This window comes from Cervus elaphus, chromosome 8 (genome assembly GCF_910594005.1).
Source record: "Cervus elaphus chromosome 8, mCerEla1.1, whole genome shotgun sequence".
NCBI classification, from domain to species: Eukaryota; Metazoa; Chordata; class Mammalia; order Artiodactyla; family Cervidae; genus Cervus; species Cervus elaphus.
In genome coordinates, this window is record NC_057822.1 from 14172704 (window position 1) to 14196604 (window position 23901).

General features: G+C 48.7%; 2 protein-coding genes and 1 pseudogene across 5 annotated transcripts in view; 2 read left to right on the plus strand and 1 right to left on the minus strand.

The window, feature by feature from the left end:
- Window positions 1–1294: 1294 nt before the first annotated feature.
- TMEM39B (transmembrane protein 39B) lies at window positions 1295–20069 on the plus strand. 4 transcript variants are annotated; one of them, XM_043909583.1, is made up of 9 exons: window positions 1295–1448; window positions 3256–3382; window positions 3886–4105; window positions 4669–4752; window positions 5059–5213; window positions 12921–13257; window positions 14532–14719; window positions 17913–18033; window positions 19620–20069. In XM_043909583.1, exons 1-9 carry the CDS (start codon window positions 1445–1447, stop codon window positions 19860–19862), a joined length of 1479 nt encoding a protein of 492 aa, XP_043765518.1. In that variant the 5' UTR covers window positions 1295–1444; the 3' UTR covers window positions 19863–20069. The 4 variants fall into 4 exon arrangements, with proteins under 4 accessions (XP_043765518.1, XP_043765520.1, XP_043765521.1 ...); XM_043909585.1 differs by having other exon boundaries at window positions 18140–19760; XM_043909586.1 differs by lacking the exons at window positions 1295–1448; window positions 3256–3382 and adding an exon at window positions 4472–4554 and having other exon boundaries at window positions 3964–4105.
- Window positions 9127–9245, minus strand: LOC122699068 (annotated as a pseudogene).
- Window positions 20070–23462: 3393 nt separating the features above from the next.
- KPNA6 (karyopherin subunit alpha 6) overlaps window positions 23463–23901 on the plus strand; it is a 52470-nt gene continuing 52031 nt past the window's right edge. The window contains exon 1 of the mRNA XM_043909596.1: window positions 23463–23622. Within this exon, the coding sequence (XP_043765531.1) occupies window positions 23619–23622 (4 nt within the window). The 5' untranslated portion in view covers window positions 23463–23618. The remainder of the gene's footprint in view (window positions 23623–23901) is intronic.

Genomic DNA, 23901 nt, shown 5'->3' on the forward strand with positions numbered 1-23901 from the left:
CCCTTCCAATGACTTTTTCCCTCTGCCTGGACCGCCCCCTTCCTCCAGATATCTACATGACTGACTCACTCTTTCCTTCAAGTGTTTGTTCAAAAGTCACCTCTGTGAAACCTACTGACTACCCTGTTTAAAATTGCAACCTCCCATCCCCCTTTCCTGTTTTCCTCCATCGCAATCATTCCTTTCTAATGATTTTTACTATATTTTTTACGCCCATCTCCTCCCACTTAACTGTAAGCTTTGTGAATTTCTATTAATTAAATACCTAAATCATTTAATTAATTGAATATTGTTGTCTATTATATGCCAAACACTGTGCTAATTGATGGGAGGTACCAGATGATGGAGACAACTTAGAAGTCTTATGAGGGAAGAAATCATAACAATTACTAGTAACAGCTCATTTATCGAGAGCTCCCTCTGTGTTAAGTGCTTGCCATACATCTTAATAGTAATGACGGCTAACATTTATCAAAACAGACTCTGTTCTACAAGCATTATTTCATTTAATACTCACCAAGCCCTGTAAGGTGAAAGTTACCAGTAAAGAGCAAGAAACAGGAATCCAAGTCTTGGAACTGGCAGAATCAGGATTTGAACTAATGTAGTGAAAGGATATTCTTCCTCACATATTCTCAGAAGTGAGAAATAATGCTGAAGCTGAAGCTCCAATACTTTGGCCACCTGATGCGAAGGGCTAACTCATTAGAAAAGACCCTGATGCTGGGAAAGACTGAAGGCAGAAGGAGAAAGGAACGACAGAGGATGAGATGGTTCGATGTCCAAACTCGATGGACATGAGTTTGAGCAAGCTCCGGGAGTTGGTGACGGACAGGGAAGTCTGACGAGCGGCAGTCCATGGGGTCGCAGAGTCAGACACGACTGGGCGACTGAACTGAACTGAACTGAGCGTCAGGAAGACTAGGTGGAAGACTGGATATGGCGGTAGAAGGAAAAGGAGGAAATGACTCCCAAGTTTAGATTGGGATGGACCAAGAGCAGTAAGGCCAAAGAGAAAGATGAAAGCCCAATTTGGGACGCGATCAGTTTGAGGAGCCAGTGGACGACTCATGGATGCAGGAACCGAGATGAGGTTCTGGCCACCTCCCTAGGTCCTGAAAAGGTGCTAGGAAAAGGCAGGCAAGGGAAGAGATGGAGATAGGTTCTCCTCCCTCTCGGGTTTTCCAGCTGCATTTGCAGGAAGGGCGTGGGAGACCGCGAGACAAAGAGCGCGCGGCACTGCCTTTGTCCAGGGCGGCCCCTTTAAGAAGCGCGCCCCCAGCTTCTAGCCCGCCTTGTATGCAAATTTGGCGGCGGGGCGGGAGCGCGCAGCTGATACCCGGGGACTGGGCTGCGGCGGTTAGTCCTCTCTCGGCCGCCGTCGCCTCCGACATATTGCCCGCAGGAGCTGCGGCGGCGAAGCGGAGAGCGCCGGGGGGAGGAGATGGGTGAGCGGCACGGGTCCGGCTTGGCCCGGGAACGGGCGGGCTCCGGGGTCAGGATGGCTAGGCTGCTAATTGCTCCCCCACGCGGACAGGATCCCGGCGAGGGGAGGGGGAGGGGATGTTGGGCCCAGGGGGACCCCGCCCCCTCCTGTCGTTTTGCGGGTGGGGCTTCTGTTGTGGGGGCGGGACATTGGGGTGGGCGGGGCTTCTAAAATGGGGAGGTTCCTGGGGGCTTTAATGGGGACCCACTGTCCCGGGCTTGAGTGGGGCGGGGCTGCTCGTGGGCGTGGCCTTCGTGCTAAGGGCGGGGCTCCTAGCCTGTAGGCCCTGGTGCAGGGGCAAATTTTCTAGGCAGTAGGGGCTTTATACTGGGGAGGTGGGGCGGAAAGGAGACCTTCCAGATGAAGGGAGCCCACTCTGGAGCCGGGCTTCTGGGCAGAGAGAGCTTCTATTGGCTTGTGGGCGGGTTTTCTGAGCTGACAATTGTGTGTAGGCGGAGCTTCTGGGCTGAGAGGCTATATGTGGGTGCAGAGCTTCTAAAGAGAGGAGAGTGGGTGTGGGTAGAGCATTTGGACTGAGGGTACCTGTGTGAGGTTTTCTAAGCCAGGTAGAGTAGCACGTGAACAGAGCTTTGGCGCTGGGGCTGGTCGCGGGCAGAGTTCCTGGACAAGAACTTTTTTGGAAACGTTGGGGAAAAGCTTCCAGGCGGAGAAGCTAGGGCAGGGGGTGTGTGTGTCTGTGGAGGCTGCTGTGTGGTCATGAGATATGAACAAGGCTTTAACTTTGGGCTTCCCAGGTGGGTCAGCGGTAAAGAATCTGCCTGCCAATGCAGGAGTCACAGGGTTGATCCCTGGGTTGGGAAGATCCCCTGGAGAATGAAATGGCAACCCATTCCAGTATTCTTGCCTGGGAAATCCTGTGGACAGAGGAGCCTGGCAGGCTACAGTCCATGGGGTCGCACTGAACACACATTAACTTTTGGAAGCAACTTAAGTGACTGAGCACACACATAGCTTTGGGGCTGGGGTGGTGCCTAGGAGCTTTGTGCAGGAGCTTTTTGCAGGACCTGGGAGCTTGGGCTAGATTGCTCAACTGAGAGAAAGAAGTTGTAGGTCTATGTTTTAGGTTCACAACCATGTCATTCTCCCTTGACACTTGCTCAGGCCCTGAATCCTGACTGTGAGAGCTCAGGATGCCCATTAAGCCAGATCTTGGGTCCTGGAGGAATCATAAGCCTACAGGGACTTGTAGTAGTATCCCGAAGGAGCTGCGTATACCGGTTCAAAGAGCTCAGGACCCAGACCCCCTTACCACCTGTGACTCTGTGTAAACTGAATTTACTAATCTGGGTAATCTACCTTGCTGGATTCATTCCCTCATCAATGTGTTGTTATTGAGCACTTACTCTTACGCTGGGCACTGTGGTAGAGGGAGGGGATACAGCAGTGAAAGAGACAGACCTCACTGGCCTTCCATTCCAGTGGAAAAGATAGGCAGTAAATATGTTAACAAATGAATAAGATGAAGAGTAAACTGTGAAAAGAAAAATGGAAATAAGATAGAGAGTTAGAATGTCAGAGCGTACAGCAAGCGCAGAAGGTAGCAGTAAGCTTGGTTTGCTCAAAGAGAGAAAGACTAGGCTGGCTGAAGCATGGGGTAGAGGCAGAGAATGGTAGGAGATGCGTTTGAAGCGATAGGCAGGGGAACCAATCATGGGTGTCTGTGATTGAGTGACGAAATGAGACGCCAGGTTGTTATCCTTGATATATGCCCTCTGGCTTGAGGATCTACCTTATGTTGAGCCCCGCAGGAGGACGAAGAGGTCCCAACAGGACATCCTACTGTCGAAATCCACTCTGTGAGCCAGGATCCTCTGGGGGCTCGGGTGGGGGCCACACTTCCAGCGCATCGGTCACCAGTGTCCGTTCCCGCACCAGGTAAACTACTTGCTGTCTCTTGCACTTCCTGTGGGCTCAGAGGAGCAGTCTGGACAGAGCTCTCCCTGACTGAGCCCTAGGACATGATACCCCAGATGCCAGATGGAGGCTTAAAGGGCAGGGAGCAGCAGAAAAGTCCCTGGTGAGGGCGGTCCCTGGGTCAGATACCTTGAGACATAGTATAATGAACCCAAAGGCCTGGATTCCACTCACAGTTCTGCTCCTAGTTCACTGGTGGCTTGGGCAAGTTGTCTCCCCTCTCTGGGCCCCCTTCTCCTCACCTTTCCTTTCCTTCCTGGGGAATGTTGGAAAACCTGAATAAGATGAGGGAGGAATAGGGAAAGGCTCTGTCAGCTTCTTTGAGAGGCAGAAGAAGTAGGCGGACTCCATCCATCCTTGCCCTGGGCTGCTTTTCTGAGCCTGCCCCATGGTCCTGTGCCTCAGAAGCCCCTCTTGGTAGGGTTCTCCGGGCAGCTCCTGATGTTGTGCCCTCTCTCCCCCAGGAGCAGTTCGGGGACGGGCCTCTCCAGCCCTCCACTGGCCACCCAGACGGTCGTGCCCCTGCAGCACTGCAAGATCCCTGAGCTGCCAGTCCAGGCCAGCATTCTGTTTGAACTGCAGCTCTTCTTCTGCCAGCTCATAGCCCTCTTCGTCCACTACATCAACATCTACAAGACAGTGTGGTGGTATCCGCCCTCCCACCCGCCCTCCCACACCTCCCTGGTAGGTGCCCAGCTAGGCCCCGCTGTGGGTGCGCGTGTGTGAGTGAGTGACACGTTTGGTTTCAGTTTAGCTTATCTTGCCCAGCACCCTGGTGTTTGGCCTCAGACTGGGCATGGGAGGACTAAACAGGAACCGATGACATCTGAACACTCACCCCGATGTGCTCAGTCAGCACCACACTACACACCGTAAGGGCAGCAGAGATGAAGCTGACTCAGATTTTGTGTCAAGGAGCACAGAGTCTTGTCCTGTGGGGGAGCAGGCGTACATGGTTATTTCAAGGAGAGGCATGAGCTCTGTGCAGGAGTGGGGCAGGGGCCGGGTGAGCAGAGCAGGAGGGCTCACACACCACTCTCTTGTCTCCAGGGACTGTCCCACTTCCCTCCTCTGGGTCCTGTTCCACTCCTCTAGGTATTTTCCTGGTCTGACTCAGCTGGAGGCCTGTGAAGGTCAGAGAGTGGGGACAGTCCCAATGGAAAGGACTGGGTAGGGGGAGGTGGGTATGTGAAAAGCCCATATACGGGCAGGGGGCCCATGTGACCCCCAGCCTCTGCCCCCGACAGAATTTCCACCTGATCGACTTCAACTTGCTGATGGTGACCACCATCGTTCTGGGCCGCCGCTTCATTGGGTCCATCGTGAAGGAGGTGATTGGGTCCCAGAGGCTGGCCCGGGGACTTTGGGACACCCCTTTCCCCCCTGGGGGCACCACGGAGGCATACCCAGCCCTTGATCCCTGAGGCCTTTGCTTGGGGGCTCCCTTTGAACTTGGCTGAAGAGTATTCATCCCGTTGGCTCTTGGAGTTTCCCTAGCATCCAGGGAAAGGATTTGCCTTGACAGGTTCTGCCCACCCTGCAGGGGGGGAAATCATGGGCCATGCTGGGTGGGATTTGGGCACAGCCCCCATGACCTCCATCCAAGGCCCCACCCCATCCTATCTCCCCTGACCCAGGCTTCTCAAAGGGGGAAGGTCACCCTCTTTCGCTCCATCCTGCTGTTCCTCACCCGTTTCACCGTTCTCACGGCAACAGGCTGGAGTCTGTGCCGCTCCCTCATTCACCTCTTCAGGACCTACTCCTTCCTGAACCTCCTGTTCCTCTGCTATCCGTGAGTACCCCTCACTGCCCAGCACCTGCTCCTGACCTCTGCCCCGAGAGTGGCTGGGCCCCGAGCCCCCCGTACCCAGCCGACACACAGGCAGGCAGCTACAGAACCTCATCACGCTGTCTGATAGCACTGCCCTGAGATCGGGATGATTAGCCTTCTTTTGCAGGAGCAGAAACGGAGACGGCAGGCCTAATTTCCCCAAGGTGCCATCGAAGGGGAGGTCAGAAGGGGGCTCAGATCTGGGTGTGTCGCCCACAGCTCCTGAGCAGGGATGCACGGGCTTCGTCTTGCTATCTCTTCCTTTCCTTTCTCTCTGCTTCTTTCTGTTTCTTTGTGCGTCTTGGTGTTTGTGTAACCTCTCGGTGCCTCCCCCAGGTCTGTGTGCATGCACACATCTGTGTGTGTGTGCGTGTTTCTGTGCGGATGTCTGTGAATGAAGTGTGTGTGTGCATGCATGTCTGTCTTCACGTGCATATCTGTGTGTCTGTCTGTGTGTCTACTTTGCTCATCCACTTCCTCCGTCTTGCAAGAACCCAGATTGTTGAGGAGGGGAAGACGGTGTCTGGGAGAAGCCCAGGCCTGCCCCTTCCTAGCCTGGAACTGGGGAGAGCTTTGGCAAGATCTCCACCCTGGCTGTTCCTGGGGCAGGCTCCTGGCTGCCTGGTCATTCACAGTCATTTCCCAACCCCTGGGCTTTCTGGGTCATGAACTTCTTCAGACCAGTCCATCTCTGTTCCCTGGGAAACTTTTCAGAGCTGATCACTCCTCTCTGTCTCCCCTGCGTGACCAAAAGGACACTGTCATGCTCAGAGCCCAGTCACACTTGCTTTAGTTATAACTGGGCTTTAATTGTCAGAGATATGTGTGTCATATAAAAACATTAAACTTTACAGAGGCTTTTAACATAGAAAATGAAAGCCCCACATAATCTCAGTCCTCTAGAAAACCGTATTTTGCACTGTGTCCTTCCACATTTTTCCTGTGCAAGTACACACACATACGTTTTTTAAAAACAGAAATGGGGTTAATCCCTATGCATGATATTGTACAATTTATTACATTTTCACATGGTCATATAAGGTGGATATTTTTCCATGGCACTATATATGGGTCTTCCTCATTTTTTTAATGGCCTCATGGTATTCCATAGGACTTCCCTGGTGGCTCAGATAGTAAAGTGTCTGCCTACAATGCAGAAGACCCGGGTTCGATCCCTGGGTCAGGAAGATCCTCTGGAGAAGGAAACGGCAACCCACTCCAGTACTCTTGCCTGGAAAATCCCACGGATGGAGGAGAGTGGTAGGCTATAGTCCATGGGGTTGCAAAGAGTCAGACATGACTGAGCGACTTCACTTCTTCACTTCATAGTATTCCATCGAATAGACTTTGCACAGTTTGTTTTGTTTTGTATTCTATTGGTGGATTTTTGAGTTGTTTCTAGTGTTTCTCTGTTGAAAACAGTGAGGCAGGGAACGTTCTTCTGCATACATCTTTGCACATTTATCCAATATTTCTGTATAACAGATTCCCAGAAGTAGAATTACTGCACCAAAAGGCGTGTTTTACATTTTAGATAGATATTAACAAATGGTCCTCCAGGGTTGTACTGAAAGAAATGTTAAAAATTGCCTTAATTTGACCCTTTCTGGACGCTACTCAAATGCCACCCAGTGTTCATGTTTTGCTTTATTTAACTTTTTGAGTTTTTATTATTATGAGACAAGTATATATGATGTATGATCAAATCCAGTAGTGCTAAAAAGCTGATGATGATGGGAATTCCCTGGTGGTCCTGTGGTTAGGACTGCAGTTTCGCTGTCGAGGGCACAGGTTTGATCCCTGTTTGAGGAACTAAGATCCTGCAAGCTGTGCAGCACAGCTAAAAATAACTTATGATGGAGAACAGCCTTTAGCTCTACCCTCCAGATTTTTAGTCCCACTTCTCATAGGCAACCTCTTTCACTGTTTCTGGTTTTAAGTGTTTTTTGAGTCACCTCCATAATTCTAATATCCTTGTGCTTTTTTTTTTATTTCTTTAGATATTTATTGATTGATTTTATAGTGGGGAAAGAGATTTGCATCATTAAAATTGCAAAATATATAAAAGAATGTAGAATGATAAATCCTTCCTTTGACTCCTCTTTCCCAGCTACTACCCAGTTTCCCTTCTGAGAGGTAACCACCAGTGTTTCTGTTTTCTTATATATCCTAGAAATAAATGTTCTGTATATACAAGCATACTACACACACACACACAACACACACACACATACACACCCCTACGTGCACATGTACATCAATTTCCTGCAATGACAGATGAAGGTTTAGTTCACCTTCTATCCATGCTGTTCCTAGTATTTGACAATTATTATTTTCAGTTTCCTATTGGTCCTGTTTTTCAATAATGTGAGTATGCCAGTATTTTTTATTCTATCAACAGCAGTCAGTGTCTTAATCCCTTTTATGTAAGTATATTGTATTCGGAGCCCTACCCATCAGCTTTTCCTCCCCTCTTCCTCCTATCACTTCCTGGCAGCTGTACTCTTATATTGTCACATTTGACATTCACCTTCTCCTACATAGCCATGTTTAAGTCTTCCATTCTTTGGGCTAATTCTAAAGATTAAAAACCAATAAGTGGCCTTGATATTATTATGAGTATGAAGCTGTCATTCACTGCAGGACCAAGTAGTATGCATAGAAAGATATTCCTTCTCTGTAGTTCCTGAATTCTAATCTTGGGGCTCTTAAAAAAAGAATGTTCCTAATGTCAAGGGCAAATGGTTTCTCTTTCCTTACATTCCATCGATTGCTTAAAATCATGCCACATTTTAGTTTGCTTCATATTTAGATTGTAACTTTCTCATATAGCTTTTATTTTTCTTGGAGTTTCTAATTGCCTTTCTTCTCATTGACAAAAGAATCATGGGCCTTCAACATATCCTTAAGTTTATCCAACCTTTCAGTCATGCTACCTGTTGCCTAGAGTCCATATTTCCCCCCCAGAGACCTCCCTCCTGGAGCCCTCCATCCTCCTGCTCCAGTCTGGAGTGGCTGCTCTTTAGGCCTGCTGTTCAGCTCTCAGCCTGGGACTTCCCTTCGCTGCCCTCCTGGGTTGGATCCTCTTTTTCCTGGATCCCATGTCTTCCTCTTTCTTGGTTTTCTCCCTTATTTTGCTGGAGTACATTATCAGGTAATTTCCTTAACAAGGGGTATGTGGGAGGTATATACATTCTTTTCCTAGCATGTCTAAAAATATCTTTATTCTGCCCTCATACTTGATTGATGGTTTGGCCTAATATAGATTTCCAAGTTCAAATTCATATTCTCTCAGAATTTTGAAGATGTTCCTCCATTGTCTCTAGCAGCCAACATTTCTAATGAGAGGTCTGATGCTGGTTTGATTCCAGTTCCTTTGTAAAAGACTTTGGTTTTTCCTTTCTAAAAGCTTTTAGGAATATTCTATTTATCTTTTGATTATTTTAAATTTTGCAAGAATGTGTCTGATGTGGAGCTTTTGTCGTTCTGTGTTGTCAGTACCTTAGGACTTTTTTAATCGGGAGGTTTGGGCATCTCTTCAAGTCAGGGAAGTTGTCTTCTATTATTTCTTTGATGATATCTCCCCTTCCATTTTTTTCTGTTCTAAGACTTCTCTTCATCGGATGGTAGACCTCACAGATTGGTCATCCTTTTCATCTATCTCCCTTTCTTCCTCTCCTTTCCTCCCTCCCCTCTTGATTTCTCTCTCTTTCTCTAGCTGTCTTTCTCTCTCTCTTCTTACTTTGCCTTTAGGGGGATTTTCTCAACTATATCTTCCAGCTTTTTTTTTTCCATTTATTTTTATTAGTTGGAGGCTAATTACTTTACAATATTGTAGTGGTTTTTGTCATACATTGACATGAATCAGCCATGGATTTACATGTATTCCCCATCCCGATCCCTCACGAATTTACATGTCATCCTTCCACAGGGGCCATGCTAATCTTCTCTGTATCGTTCCAATTTTAGTATACGTGCTGCCGAAGCAAGCACTCTTCCAGCTTTTTTATTGAGATTTTTTTCAGCAATCTTATTTTTCATCTCTGAGGCTTCTTGTTTTCTGATTGATCTTTTCTCATAGCATTCTGTTCTTGTTTTTAAAATCTCTTTGTGTCTGTTCAATTTTGTCTTTCCACTGAATCAGTTTTTCTGTTTCATGCTGCTGGTTTTCTAAGTATAGTTAGTTTCTTTGGTTGTCTGGTTAAGAGTGGAGGCTGATCTTGCCTTCTGAGATGACCCACACTCTGTCTGTGGAGTGTTTTTCTCTAAATAAATCCACTTTTTACCTGAAAAAAAAAAGTGAAGGACTGAGTAGCTTGGAATGCACTTTTTCTCCCTCTGCCATTGTATATCTGAATGGGAGTTTTGATTCTGAGTATGTGGGCGGGGCACACTGACCGGCAGACTTTGCTTTAGGACAAGTGAATAAGGTGCTGGTTGTTAGGCCATGGGCCCCTATAGATGAGAAAGGGGAGAGAGGTATTGCTCTGGAATGCCCCCATTGAAGACCTCGATTCCCAGTTTATTCAGTTTCTTTAGGGAAGAATTTTTCAGGACGGGTTGTGTAAGTTGTGTAGGAGAATAAAGGGAATGACTCATGAATACAGATCATTTTTAATCCAGTTTGTTCAGCCCTGCTTCTCACTTCTACCCTCCATCAAAGTTGCCCACTTCAAGCCAGTCTCTGTTGGGTCACTCTGGACAGATCAGCTCCTGCCCCCAATGTAGCCCTCTTATGACGAATCTAGCCCTACGCTATCTAGTTTAGTCATTTCCAGCTGCCTATTGTTATTAAACATTTAAAATAGGCTAGTTTTAATTGAAATGTACTATTAGTGTAAAATATACAGCAGATTCTGAAGACTTAGCACAAAAAAACAAAAAAGAAAGGAAGTAAAATATCTCATATTTATCACATATATGTATCATAAATAATTATTTTATATGTTGAAATAATATTTTGTATATATTAGGTTAAATAAAACAGTATAAAATTAATTTCTTCATTTTTTATTGTGGCTACTAGAAAATGTAACATTATGTATGTGACTCTCATATTTCTGTTGGACAGTGCTGCTCTGGATGATGACTTCGTTCCTCATTTGTCAACATGTTTCCATCTGCCATCTAAATTTGTCAGAATCACTTATGTACTGATAACCCCCACTCCCGTTCTTTTTGCTAATACGAATTTATTTTCTACTTTTCTCTATTTACTTTTTACACGGATACTGTCACATCTTGGATGGAGAGGATGAAAGAGAATCTGCCATCTTGCATGTGAAGATGTTTCTAACTTTTGACCTGTCAGAGCAGCCATGTGCTGTTATCAAATAATGTAACTGTATCTGCACTTCTTAGCAGCAAAGCCAGGACAATTCTTAAGTACTTGTCCTTAAGTTTGAGTCTGAGCCCTTGTGTGGTCATGTAGGTGCCCACCCCCTCATTCCCACCAAGTATCCTGAGGAGTGTTTTGGGAATCCCATTTCAGTGTTCTTTTCTGTCCCATGGAATCACTGGCCTCTTTCTTTTCTAAACAGAATTGTACTGCTCTTCTATTCTGGGCCAGACACCATGCTGGGCATTGTTACGAAGATTAACAACTAAAGAGTATTTATGAAAACACTAGCATAATGCCGACTGAGCATAGAGAATCGATACAAGCTGTGTCACTTAAGGCAAGTTAAGGAAACTGAGGCTCATAGACGTTATATAGTTTGCCCTAAATCACAGCATTAGTAAGTGGCAGAGCTGGGGTTTTAACACTGGCCTCTTTGATCCCAAAGATTATGCTCTTGACCAAAATTCTCTGTTATCTTGTGCTGTGCTGTGCTTAGTCGCTCAATCATGTCCGACTATGTGACCCATGGACTGCAGCCTGTCAGGCTCCTCTGTCTATGGGGATTCTCCAGGAAAGAGTACTGGAGTGGGTTGCCATGCCCTCCTCCAGGGGATCTTCCCAACCCAGGGATTGAACCCATGTCTCCCACATTGCAGGTGGATTCTTTACCGTCTGAGCCACCAGGGAAGCCCTATCTGTTATCTTACCTTAACCTTAATGGAGGGAAGGTAGTAGCATTCCCATTAGATAGATCAGAAAGCAAAAACCCAAAGAGGCTAATTATATGAGTGCCCAAGAACACTATATCCCCTCTTGGAAGTTCAGAATAAAGGAAGAGAACATTACTATAGATAAGGAAAAGTAGAATTCTCATTGGCAGCCCAGGGACCCTTCTGGAGCTATGTCTGAGGACCTGGGGAAATTGAGAGGCCCTAAGGGCTTGGAAGCTGAAACTCCAACACTTTGGCCACCTCGTGCGAAGAGTTGACTCATTGGAAAAGACTCATGCTGGGAGGGATTGGGGGCAGGAGGAGAAGGGGACGACAGAGGATGAGATGGCTGGATGGCATCACCGACTCGATGGGCATGAGTTTGAGTAAACTCCGGGAGTTGGTGATGGACAGGGAGGCCTGGCGTGCTGCGATTCATGGGGTCGCAGAGTCGGACATGACTGAGCGACTGAACTGAACTGAAGGGCTTGGCAGGTGGCACTAGTGATAAAGAGCCTGCCTGCCAATACAAGAGACATAATGAGACATGGGTTCCATCCCTGGGTTGGGAAGATCCCCTGGAGGAGGGCATGGCAACCAATCCCAGTATTCTTGTCTGGAGAATCCCATTGACAGAGGAACCTGGTGGGCTATAGTTCATAGGGTTGCAAAGAGTCAAACATGACTGAAGTGATGGATGAAGCATAGCATAAGCTAAAACAAGGAATGCCTGTAAAGAGAACCTGTGAGGATATTCTGTGTGCTCTGCTTGGCACTTACCTGGTTTAGTTATCTACTCTTCCTAGCTATGAGTCTGTCTAATTTTCTCCTTAAATTATATTAGCCATACACTCCATCCTTTAACTTAAGGTTACACTTCAGAGGAGGGGGTTTATACTGTTTAAGGGCCTATTTCAGTGCCTAGCACATAATAGACACACAACAAATACTGTTCCTGAGCTGTCCCCCTCTGTAAACTTAAGAGCTGCCCTTACAGGCACCCTTGGCCACATCTACCTCCCTTTTGTGGTACCATGTACATTTTTGATTCAAGAATTGCTTTTATTTGTGGAGTGTCTGTCTTGATCTTGGGTACCAGACAGTTTCGAATTTAAATCCCAGCTCTGTTGCTTCCTTACTAATTGTGTGACTTTTCCAAAGCTGCTACTCCACCTCTCTGAGCCACAGCTTTCTCTGCTGAAAAGGGCACAAGATAATAGTACCTAACACAGTTAGGAGAAACAGAAGAAAGTGCGTGTAAAGCAGTTAGTGTAGTATCTGGAGCACAGGATGTGCCCAGGGAATGTGGGCTGTTGTGACTACTGCTGGACAGCGATAGACTCGGAGGGCTGAGACTCGGAGGGCTGAGACTCGGGTCTTGCCTCCTACCGTATTCCCACCACTCCATACAGGGCTTGTTCCCTGCTCAGGGCTAACACTGGTGTTGAATGACTGATCATTGGCTGGGAGGCTGGCTAGCTAGAAGGACAGGTAGAGTCTCCCCTCGGAGCAGCCAGGACAGCTAAAGCCCAGGAGGAAAGAAGATTCCCTGGGTGGTTAAGGGTTGGGATCCTGGCCCCTGGCCAGGCCTGCCCTCACCACTGTCTTCCCCAGCAGGTTTGGGATGTACATTCCGTTCCTGCAGCTGAACTGTGACCTCCGCAAGACAAACCTCTTCAGCCACATGGCCGCCATGGGTCCCCGGGAGGCGGTCAGTGGCCTGGCGCGGAGCCGGGACTACCTGCTGACACTGCGGGAGACGTGGAAGCAGCACACGAAGCAGCTCTACGGCCCCGAGGCCATGCCCACCCACGCCTGCTGCCTGTCGCCCAGCCTCATCCGCAGCGAGGTGGAGTTCCTCAAGATGGACTTCAACTGGCGCATGAAGGAGGTGCTGGTCAGCGCCATGCTGAGCGCCTATTACGTGGCCTTTGTGCCTGTCTGGTTCGTGAAGGTGCGTAGCTTAACCCAGGGAGGGGAGGGGTCTGCCCGGGCCTCACCTGCTGCCTGTGCTCCAGGAGCCCTCCTGCTTGCAGAAACGAGGCTGCTGCTCTTGATGAGATTTCCATCTGTTCTCTCGAGGGCCAGAGTGACTGCTGCCTCCCTTTTATATGTTTATTTATATATACACTTTTAACTTTCTCTTTTGTATTAGAGTATAGCGAATTAACAATGATGCGACTGTTTCAGGGGGACAGCAAAGGGACTCAGCCATACATACACATGTATCCCTTCTCTCCCAAACTCCCCTCCCATCCAGGCTGCCACATAACAGCAGAGTTCCCTGTGCTACCCAGTAGGTCCTTGTGGGTTATCCATTTTAAATATATAGCAGGACATACATGTCGATCCCAAATGCCTCCATTTCAGAGTGGAAAAAACAAGACTTGCTGAACAAACGTGGCCCGCACAAGGTCACCCAGCCAGTGAGGGGCCCACTGCATGTTGTTCATGATACTTGAAAAGGAGTACACTTTGTATACAAAGGAGTCACTTTGTATTCCAGTGTGGCTGTTTTGGCCCAGGCACGCCACAGCGTCCCGCTCTATCATTAAGTCCAAAAGCCAGATGCATCCAGATCTGGGTGACTCCAAAAGCCCGTGCTCCCTCTCTGCCTTGTGTGGCCATCTGGGAAGGCATATCCCCAGCCACCTCGTTGCATTTCTCCCAGGATGGGCTGCATTGACGGATTGGGGGTTGAGAAGACCTCACGTCTGTTGGGCAACATGCTAGAGCTTTCTTGAGTAGTAGTGTCCTCCTCACGCCTCTCAGAGGTGGCTACTCCTATCATTTGCCAGATGAGGAAGCTAGACTGCAGAGAAGTAAAGTGACTTGCCCAAGGTCACATAGTGACTAAGCAGTGGAGCCAAGATTTGAGCTCATTTCTATTGAATCCCAGGACCTGTTCTCTGGCTCAGAGTGAGAGTAATTTTTCTTTGTAGAAAACTGAGGCCTCTTGCCTTCTAGGTTGGCCCAGATTCTGTGAAGTGTATTTCTCTCTGAATATATCTACTTCTTACCCCCCCAAAAAGAGAGAGCTGAGTAGTGGGCACAGGGTTTAAGCCCATGATTAAGCTGCCTTGGTTAGGTGTTTGATCTTTGGTTTCAGGCCACCCTGAGGTCTGTCTAGGGCTGTCCTGATCGCTGAGGAAAGAAGGAGTCAGGGAAGGGGAGGGCGTGAGGCCGTTATGGGTGTCTGTGGTCTCACTCACCTCCCGCTGCCTCCAGAACACACATTACTATGACAAGCGCTGGTCCTGTGAGCTCTTCCTGCTGGTGTCCATCAGCACCTCGGTGATCCTCATGCAGCATCTGCTGCCTGCCAGCTACTGCGACCTGCTGCACAAGGCCGCTGCCCACCTGGGCTGCTGGCAGAAGGTGGACCCGGCGCTGTGCTCCAACGTGCTACAGCACCCGTGAGTCTGCCCTTCTCTGCCCCACCCCAGCGCCCCCCTGCCCTCGCCATCAACTCATTCAGTCAGTCGGCAAATAGTTACTGAGCATGTCTTATATGCTAGGCCTCGTGGCCAGAGTAGAATATGGCAGGGGCCAGGAAGGACATGCCCCCTGTCCCTGGGTAACTTGCAGTGTCTTGGAGATACGAAAGGGGCAGGTGGTAAATTCATAGACTTGTCGACTTTCTCATTCGCTGACTTATGTACTCACTCATTGGCTGATCTGTTCATGCATTCATTCATTCATTATTTCCCTCCTTCCACTCACTCATCCATCCAGTCATTGGCTCATCTACTCTTTCAGCAAGCGTTGCATCTACCTAATCCGTCCCAGATTTGGTGCTGTGTATTGGACAAAGGAGCTTGGACTTTGACCTCTAGGGAGAGAGGTGCTATGAAGGGTTTTGAACAGTGGAGGGACCCATTCCAAGGTGTGCCTTAGAAACCTCAGTTTGATTAACAGGATATGGTGCTCTGTTAGATGATGACATAACCTGGCCAGGGAAGAAGAGCTGCAGGAGGAGAGAGCTAAGGTGAGACCCCTTGAGGAGTACTCAGGCTGGTGCGGGTGATAACCGTGTACACGAAGAGTTAGTTGAGTGGGGTGAAAGAGGGCCAGCTGCAGGATGGCATTGCAGTCAGAGCAGAGGCCAATGTCACCATGCTCAGGAGCCCTGAGGGGCTGGGCTCTCCTCCCCTCAGCCTGACGTCCTTCCTGGTGCTTAGCATTTCTACAGCCCTTCTTCATAGTATTTTCACCCCAGTTATGCTAATTTTCCTGTCTGTATTCCCCCATTAGACTGGAAGCTCCTCAAGGCTGGGACCACCCCTGTATCACATCTGAGTCTTGGGCCCAGCACAGGGCCTGGCAGAGAAGAGGTCCCTAGGACAGGTTTGTAGAAGGAGGCCACAGAGGCTCAGCCTCCTAATGTTGGCCCTCTGTGCCAGTCAAGGTCCCTCCTCTATCCAGGTGGTCCAGAAAGCAGATGGGTGTTGCCAAATGGGCCGAAGTGGGGCTTGACTTAGGCTTAAGGTTCTGAGATGAGGGGGAAGGAGAAAGATAGTACATGGCTAAATCCAAGGATAAATCTGTCCATGGCTCACCATGGTCTGCAGGTAAGATCCAAGCTCCTTCACATGGCATCTCATGATGAACTGGCTCCTGCCAGCCTTTTCTGCCTCATTTCTTCCCCTAACCTGAATCATCTTCTGCTCCAGCCAGACCCAGTCTCTTCAGATCCTCAAATTCTGTCTGTACTTCTATACTCAGACTTTTGCTTTTAACACATGTTTTGCCTTAAATGGCCTTCCCAACTTTCTTTTCCTCTTTAATTCCGATTCATCCTTTAGCACATGGCTTCCTCCAGGAAACTTTTCCCTGACCCACTTCAGGATAGATTCAGTGTCCCTGCTCTGCCTGCGCTCCCCTACCCCCACAGAACCGTGAGCATTGCACCTAACACTTTCTGCTGTGTTTGCTTGGTTACTTGCCCGTCATTCCAGGACTAAAGCTCTTGGAGGTCAGGGTCCTTGTCTATCGAGCACTTGGCCATCTCCTCACTCCTGGCAAAATGCCTGGCTTGTGATAGGTCCACAGCAGATTTTTTGTGTTTTTTGTGTATAGTTTTTTTTTCTTTTTTAAGGTAAAGTTTCCTTATAGTTGAAATGTATAAGTCTTAAAAAGTGCACAATTCTCTGAGTTTTGATGAAAGGCATACACACCATGTAACCCATCCCCTGTCAAGATACAGAACATTTCCAGCCAATCAGAAAATTTCCTCCTGGCCCTTCCCAAGGACCCCCTCCCTCTGGCAACCATCTTTCACTTCATTTCACTATAGGCTAGTTTTCTCTATTCTACAACTTCACTTAAAGTAAATCATAGAATAGACGTTCTTGGGCCCAGCTTCTTTCATTCTGCATATTCTCTGTGAGTTTCATCCATGTTGTTACATGTGACATGGGGGGGGTGTGTGTGTGTGTACTCAGTTGTGTCTGAATCTTTTGTGGCCCCTTAGACTGTAGCCCTCCAGGCTCCTCTGTCTATGGAATTTTCCAGGTTAGAATACTGGAGCCGGTTGCCATTTCCTACTCCAGGGAATCTTCCCAACCCAGGGACCAAACCTGAGAAGTGACCTGGTCACTTTTTTGAATGAAAGAATCAATAGCTCAATGAGTTTGAGCTTCTTGGAGACAGTGATTCTCAGTTCACTGGCCCAGGACCCTTGGAGTTCCTAGGAGATCTCAAAGAACAATGGAAGAAAATTCACTGGTCTCACAACCTTCTTCACATGCCCTGTGGGGGCCTCTCTGCACCAGGCCTCTTGTGTGGCATGCTCTGAGGACACAGACATGAGCTGGACGCCATCCCTTCCCTTCAGCCCTCCCAGACTAGTGAGGGATACAGGGAAATAAATAAATGACAACACATTGGGGAAAGTGGACCAATAGCAGTAGCTTCAGGGACCATTTAAAGGATGCTGAACTCTGTGGGGAGTTTGACAAAGACTTTCTGAAGGATATTGGGTTTTGAAAGATGCCATAGAGCCTGCCAGAAGGATAAGGTGTCAGGAAGGGCATTGCAGCTAGAGGGAGCACCGTGATGAAGAGACAGAGACAGGAGCAGTCAGGTATGCTGGAGGAGCTAGAAGCAGTTCTGGGCGGCTTGAGCAGGCGCTGTGTGGTGGGGGTCATGGAAGGCCTCCCTCGGAGGCCAGAACACATCCCTGGGGCTTGACTCCAGTGGCACTGGAAAGCCTTCAAAGGGTTTTGAGGAGGAACTAGTCAGGCTCAGCTTGGTGTTTTACAAAGACCACTCGGGCAGTTGTGCAGTGGACTGCCTGGAGGCTCGAGGTGAGGCTGACGGGAGGCTAGATGAAGAAAATGACCCGAGGGAAGAGGGAAAAGGGTTTTCTTGAGATCTGTCAGAGACATGAATGTCAGCCCTAAATCTTCTGACTCCAGTGCAGTGAATTTCTTGTGATTCTTAACCCATTTTACAGAAGAGGCAGCTAAGACCCAGTAAAGGAGAGTCATTGTAGCTACGTGATAGAAATGGGAATAGAGCACTGGTGGTCCCCCCATGCCCAGTCTGTCCACGTCCCCTCGTGTGGGTGAGCTGGACGTAAGGGGTTCTGTTGGACTGTGCCTCCAGGTGGACTGAAGAATGCATGTGGCCACAGGGAGTGCTGGTGAAGCACAGCAAGAACGTCTACAAAGCAGTGGGCCACTACAACGTGGCCATTCCCTCCGACGTCTCCCACTTCCGGTTCCACGTGAGTCTCCTCCGCTGGGATGGAGGGGTGGTGCCTGATCTAGAGAGCGGGAGGGTCAGCTGGGCCGGAAGGTGATATCATAGCAAGAGAAGGCTATTTTCCGTAGTTCCCGAATCCAAAAGAAGACACTGCACACGTGCCGCCCAAGGACAGTCATACAGATGATCACTTAGCACTACAGCACACTTGGTACCAGATCTTTGAAAACTTTGGATGGAGAAGATAATACAACAAAAGAAGGGGTTCTTGGTGGTGAAAATCCTTACAGTCATCCTTCTTACTGTGAGCCAGCCCTGTGGTCAGCACTTCCCATGTACCCTCCCGTTCAGGCTTCATCAGAACCCTGTGTAAGAGAGAAGTACCAGGGCTGTCCCAGTTTTTAGGTATGAAATTGACTCAGAGAGTTTAACTTGTTCCAAGGATGCCTTACTGGGAAACCTGGGAACTAATGGTATTGACTCACAGACTCAGCACAATGGAAAGGGCTGCTCAAAATCATCTAGGCTGGTGAATTTCATTTACTTATTTTACTGTCAGAATTCTTTCTTCCAACACAGTCAAACTAAAGTTCAGTATATAGGACCTCTCAGTGCAGCTCTGCTTGAAAGGGTTGAAATTCCTTTCACGTCCCGCTCAACACTGCAGTAGCTCCTAGAAGACCCCCCCTGGAACCTGGGGCTCCAAGGAACACAGTTTGAAAAACCATAGATCTGGGCTTATCTCTTTATTTCCCAGTAGAGAAACCTGAGGTCCAGACAGGAAGGGGACCTGCCCAGGGTCCTGCAACCCTCAGGTACAGAGCTGAGCCTGGCTTGCTGGTCTCTTGGACTCCTGTTCCTTGCCACTCCTCCTCCCATCCTATAATTAGTTCCTGAGGTTTAGGTACCTTGGCCCCTGCAGAATCATGAACCCTGGACATTGATCGTTCTTTTAAATTAATCAGAAAATTTTTCTTAGTCCTCTATATTCTACCTTGCTCTGTAGACATCAGGTAAGAGTGATACGTGTCCATGTTCCCTGGAAGCTTCTGGCCCAGCTGAGGAATGCTTCATACACAGTAGTAAAGGACTCAGGCTGTGGAGTCTATAATAACTTTACATGTCTCTGTCATAAGATACTACATTGTTCAGGCCTGACAGTACCCAGAAGGTCACATACTGCTTTTCAACCAGAAAAAGTCTGACAGGGCAAGCCAGACCCCTCAAGAAAAGCTGCTGGGAAAAGGTAGAAGTTGATCAGGCTCTTAAACAACTATGTAGGAAGCAGTAGTCTTCTTTGTTTTTTTGACTGTACCCCACGGCATGTGGGACCTTAGTTCTCTGACCAGGATCAAACCCATGCCCCCTGCATTGGAAGGTAGAGTTTTAACCAGTGGACCACCAGGAAGTCCCAGGGAGGCAGTGGCCCACAAATAAAGGCAGAGAGGTGACAAGGTCCATACCTAACCCTACGAAGGCCAGCTCCCCACCCAAGTCTGCATGGGGCCCCAAGAGCTTGACCCCTTCATTGGCCACCCAGAACCCCCATCCAAGAGGCAGATTTCTGGAGCCTACTTTCCAGTCCATGCCTACTCTTTTCCTGGGCAGTTCTTTTTCAGCAAACCCCTGCGGATCCTGAACATCCTTTTGCTGCTGGAGGGCGCAGTCATCGTCTACCAGCTATACTCCTTAATGTCCTCCGACAAGTGGCACCAGACCATCTCACTGGCGCTAATCCTCTTCAGCAACTATTACGCCTTCTTCAAGCTGCTGCGGGACCGCCTGGTATTGGGCAAGGCGTACTCATACTCGGCCAGCTCCCAGAGGGACCTAGACCACCGGTTCTCCTGAGCCCCAGGGCGACCCAGGGACAGCATTCAGGCTTCAGCCAGGGGCTCCCTGGGAAGCAGCTGTGTGGGAGGGATGGGTGAGGGGCAAAAAAAAAAAAAAACAGACAAAAAAATCCACCAGAGCTTTGTATTTTTGTTACATACTGTTTCTTTCTTTGATAATTGATGTGATTATGAGGAAAAAAAAAGTCCTATTTTTATACTCCCAGTAAGCCTGTCTTGTATTTCTTTCCCCTCTTGCCTATCAGGCAGCGAGCAGAGGTGTGGGATTCTGGGCCAGGAAGCCCCATGTGCACTGCTGGGGGCCTATGAACTCCGCTTTCTCAAGTGGAGAAAAGATGAGGAAACACCAGAGATCAAGGTAGCAGTTGTAGCTGCTGTATGCCAGAGGCTGCCCTCCCTGTAGTACAGGAGTGAGTGAGGGAAGTCTCTCAGTCGTGTCCGACTCTTTGTGACCCCATGGACTGTAGCCTACCAGGCTCCTCCGTCCATGGGATTTTCCAGGCAAGAATACTGGAGTGGGTTGCCATTTCCTTCTCCAGGAGATCTTCCCGACCCAGGGACTGAACCCAGGTCTCCCGCATTGTAGGTAGATGCTTCACCGTCTGAGCCACCAAGGAAGTCCTTAATCCCATTTTTATGACAATCCTAGGAGGTAGGTGCTGTCACTCCTATAGATGAAAAACAGAAGCTTAGGAAGCTACAGTGATTTGCCCAAGGTAACACAGCTAGGAAGTACTAGAGCTGGGCCCCGAAAGAGGGTTTTTGATGACACTGCTGTCCTGATGTGATGTCCCGATTCTCAGCACGCAGTCACTGAGACCCTGCCCTGTGCCAGGTACCATGGTAGATGGTGAAGATGCCAAGACACAGAAACAAACATGTCACTATATGCAGGTGGGTATAACAGTTACAAGGTACAGAATAGCTCATGGGAGAGAACACTGAATGCTCTCTGGACTTCTTGGAGGAGACAGTCTGAGTTGTATCAGCCACTTCGCAGGGGGACAAGAGGAGGAAAAGGTGCTTCAAGCAGAGCAATAGCAAAGAGATTTGGAACATTCTGGTGTGTCCGGGGAGGTAAGCAGAATGTGGTTCCCTAGAACAGGAAAGATAAGGAAAGTGAGGCAGAGGTGGGTTGGAGCTGGAAAGGTCTGCAGGGACTGGATGAGGGAGGATCAATGGCTATAGGCTAGGAAGATCAAGCCAGTCAATCCTAAAGGAAATCAACCCTGAATATTCATTAGGACTGATGCTGAAGCTGAAGCTGCAATACTTTGGCCACTTGATACAAAGTGCCAACTCACTGGAAAGGACCCTGATGCTGGGAAAGATTGAAGGCAGGAGAAGAAGGCGGTGACAGAGGATGAGATGGTTAGATGGCATCACTGACTCAATGGACATGAGTCTGAGCAAACTGGGAGACAGCGAAGGACAGGGAAACCTGGCGTGCTACAGTCCACGGGGTCCCAAAGAGTCGGATAGGACTTAGGAACTGAACAACAGGAGGGAATGTGAGCAAAGCTAAGGGCAAGAATGGAAATGAAGCTGCTTGGAAGCCCTCCTGGCTCCCCGTGGAGCATAGGATGGAGGGCTCAGGGGCTGGCAGGAGAAGAGACACAGTTATAGACACTCATCTAGTCTGAGCATGTCCCCTGAGCCCTTGTTCAGCCACAAGTTACACTGGCGCTCCCTTGGTGGTGCATAGAAGACAGACACTGCAGCAAATGTTTTTGGTGCTTTTGTTGAGTCAGGCATTGTGCCAGGCATTGGGACAGAGACAAAGATGAGGAAGATACAGTCTCTTCCATAGACAACCAGGAGAGAGAGACACCTTGTGAACAACTTAGGGTGCCAAGTGCTCAGGAAAATGTGTGTCCAGGACACTAGGAAGCAGAGAGGACATAGGCTGACCCTGCCTGAAAATGCAGGAACGTGGGCTTGATCCCTGGTCGGGGAAGATGCCACGTGCCTTGGAGCAACTAAGCCCATGGCCCTTGAGCTGGTACTCTACAACAGGAGAAACCATTGCAATGATAAGCCCACGCACCACAACAAAGAGTAGCCCCTGCTTGCCACAACCAAAGCTGGCACCCAGCAAGGAAGACCCAGCACAGCCAAAAATAAATAAATAAAAATACTTTTTAAAAAAGCGTATGGAAAGGCGCAAAAGAAGATAGGAGCATACATGGGGAAATGTGGTTCCCCAAATATGGATGGAGCCTGGATTGCCTGGTGGGGAGTTGCCCAAGAAGCCAGTAAGGACCAGCCTAACATGATAAGGTCTCTGCTTTTAAAGAGATCGGGGTGGGGGGGGGACACAGTACAGAATTCCCTGGTGGTCCAGTAGCTAAGACTCTGAGCTCCCAATGAAGGGGGCCTGGGTTCGATCCCTGGTCAGGGAACTAGATTCTGCATACCACAACTAAAGATCCCAAGTGCCGCAACTAAGACTCACCAGGGCCAAATAGTGGGTGCAAGTGGGAGAACCTGGACACAGGAGACCAGTGTGGAGACAGGTAAAACAGACCCGCAGAGAATAAAGGGGTCTGACCTTCAGTAGTGGCAGTAGGAAGAGAAAGATAAGGCTCCATTTCCTGACCCCGATTCCTAGAACTGGCTTTTTGAGTTGCTTCCGTCAGTGGGCTGGGTACACAACTAGAGATGGCAATTTGTTGTGACAGGACCTCAGCTCCCAAAAGATAGCTCCTTCTTGGGATCCATGACTTAAAGACATAGCCTTCCTCTGTGTGTTGAGGTGGGGAACAGGAGGACCGGAATGTGATTATGCAAAAATGGAGGTCTAATGTGTACCAGCCATAAATTTCATGATTCAAAAGGCACATAAGAAACTTCCCTGGTGGTCCAGTGGTTAAGATTACAGGCTCCCCACTACAGGGGATGAGGGCTCGATCCCGGTTCAGGGAACTAAGATCCCACATGCCACAGGGTGCAGCCATCAACAACAAAGACACTTGAACCTCAGAGCCTCAATTGCCTCATCTCAAAAAAAGGAGATCACATTCCTTGTTTTGTGTAACTCACAGATCTGTTCATTCGTTTGTTTATTCATTCAATAAATATTTATAGAGCACATACCCTGTCCCAGATACCATGCTAGGTGCTGAAGAGCAGTAATAAAGGATACAGAACTGACCTCTGCCCTCAGCTTGCAGCAGGGATAAAGCGCTCTGTCAACTATAAAGCCCGACACCAGTGTCATTTTTCTACTTATCTCCCAATAGGATTGTAATCAGCTTTACTTTAGATTTCTTCATTTCCTTGTCTCTATATCCTTGGGCAAGTCACTTTACCTTGCCAGATAACTCCTTATTCATATCCAGTTCAGGGTCTATGCGTGGTTTTAACTATTAATACAAAAGGAAAGAATACCTTTTTGGAAGAAAAAGTTCCTACGGGAGGAGACCTTTTACTACAAAGAGGAAATAGTAGGATAAGAAGCTGAGAAATCTTAAGCAGCTTAACTTTCTTTAGTAGGTGTCCCTCCCAGTTTTCCTCCACCCACTCCTTTCATATCTCATCCCAGTTCCCCGCCTTTAGCAGCTGCGGTCTCTTTAAACGAACTCGTCTGTGTGAACTAGGCGATGGGGCCGAAAGCGCGTTTCTTCCCGGGATTGAATGTTAAGTTGTTTGTCCTTTCCGGGCTGCCGTCCTGCAGATCCGCCATATTGTCTGCTGAAGCTGCCGCTGAAGCTGCCGCCGCTGCCGCCGCCAAGTAGAAGCGAGCGGAGCCGCGATGGGTGAGTAAGGAAACCAGGCAATTGGGGATTCGGGCTGAGACAGTCTCGGGGCTTGGAGTCTGGCAAGAGCCTGTCTCCAGGCTGTAGAGGATGTCTGAATCTCCTCCAAATAGATTTGAGGGGAGAAGCCAGGCCGGGAGCGCCGCTCAGGCCAGTTTGGGGCCGGGTTAGGGCCCATGCGGGGAGCAGTCTTTGGGGGTTGGTTCCGGGAATACCTTGTCACTTCTGGAACCCCCACGTGGTGGCCCTGGGCCGGATCGCACGCGTTCCCGGAGGCTA

Coding starts and splice junctions, on each gene's coding strand:
- TMEM39B (XM_043909583.1), top strand. Junction 3,383..3,885: donor AGTGTCCGTTCCCGCACCAG/GTAAACTACTTG, acceptor TCTCTCCCCCAG/GAGCAGTTCGGGGACGGGCC. Junction 18,034..19,619: donor TCTCCCACTTCCGGTTCCAC/GTGAGTCTCCTC, acceptor TTTCCTGGGCAG/TTCTTTTTCAGCAAACCCCT.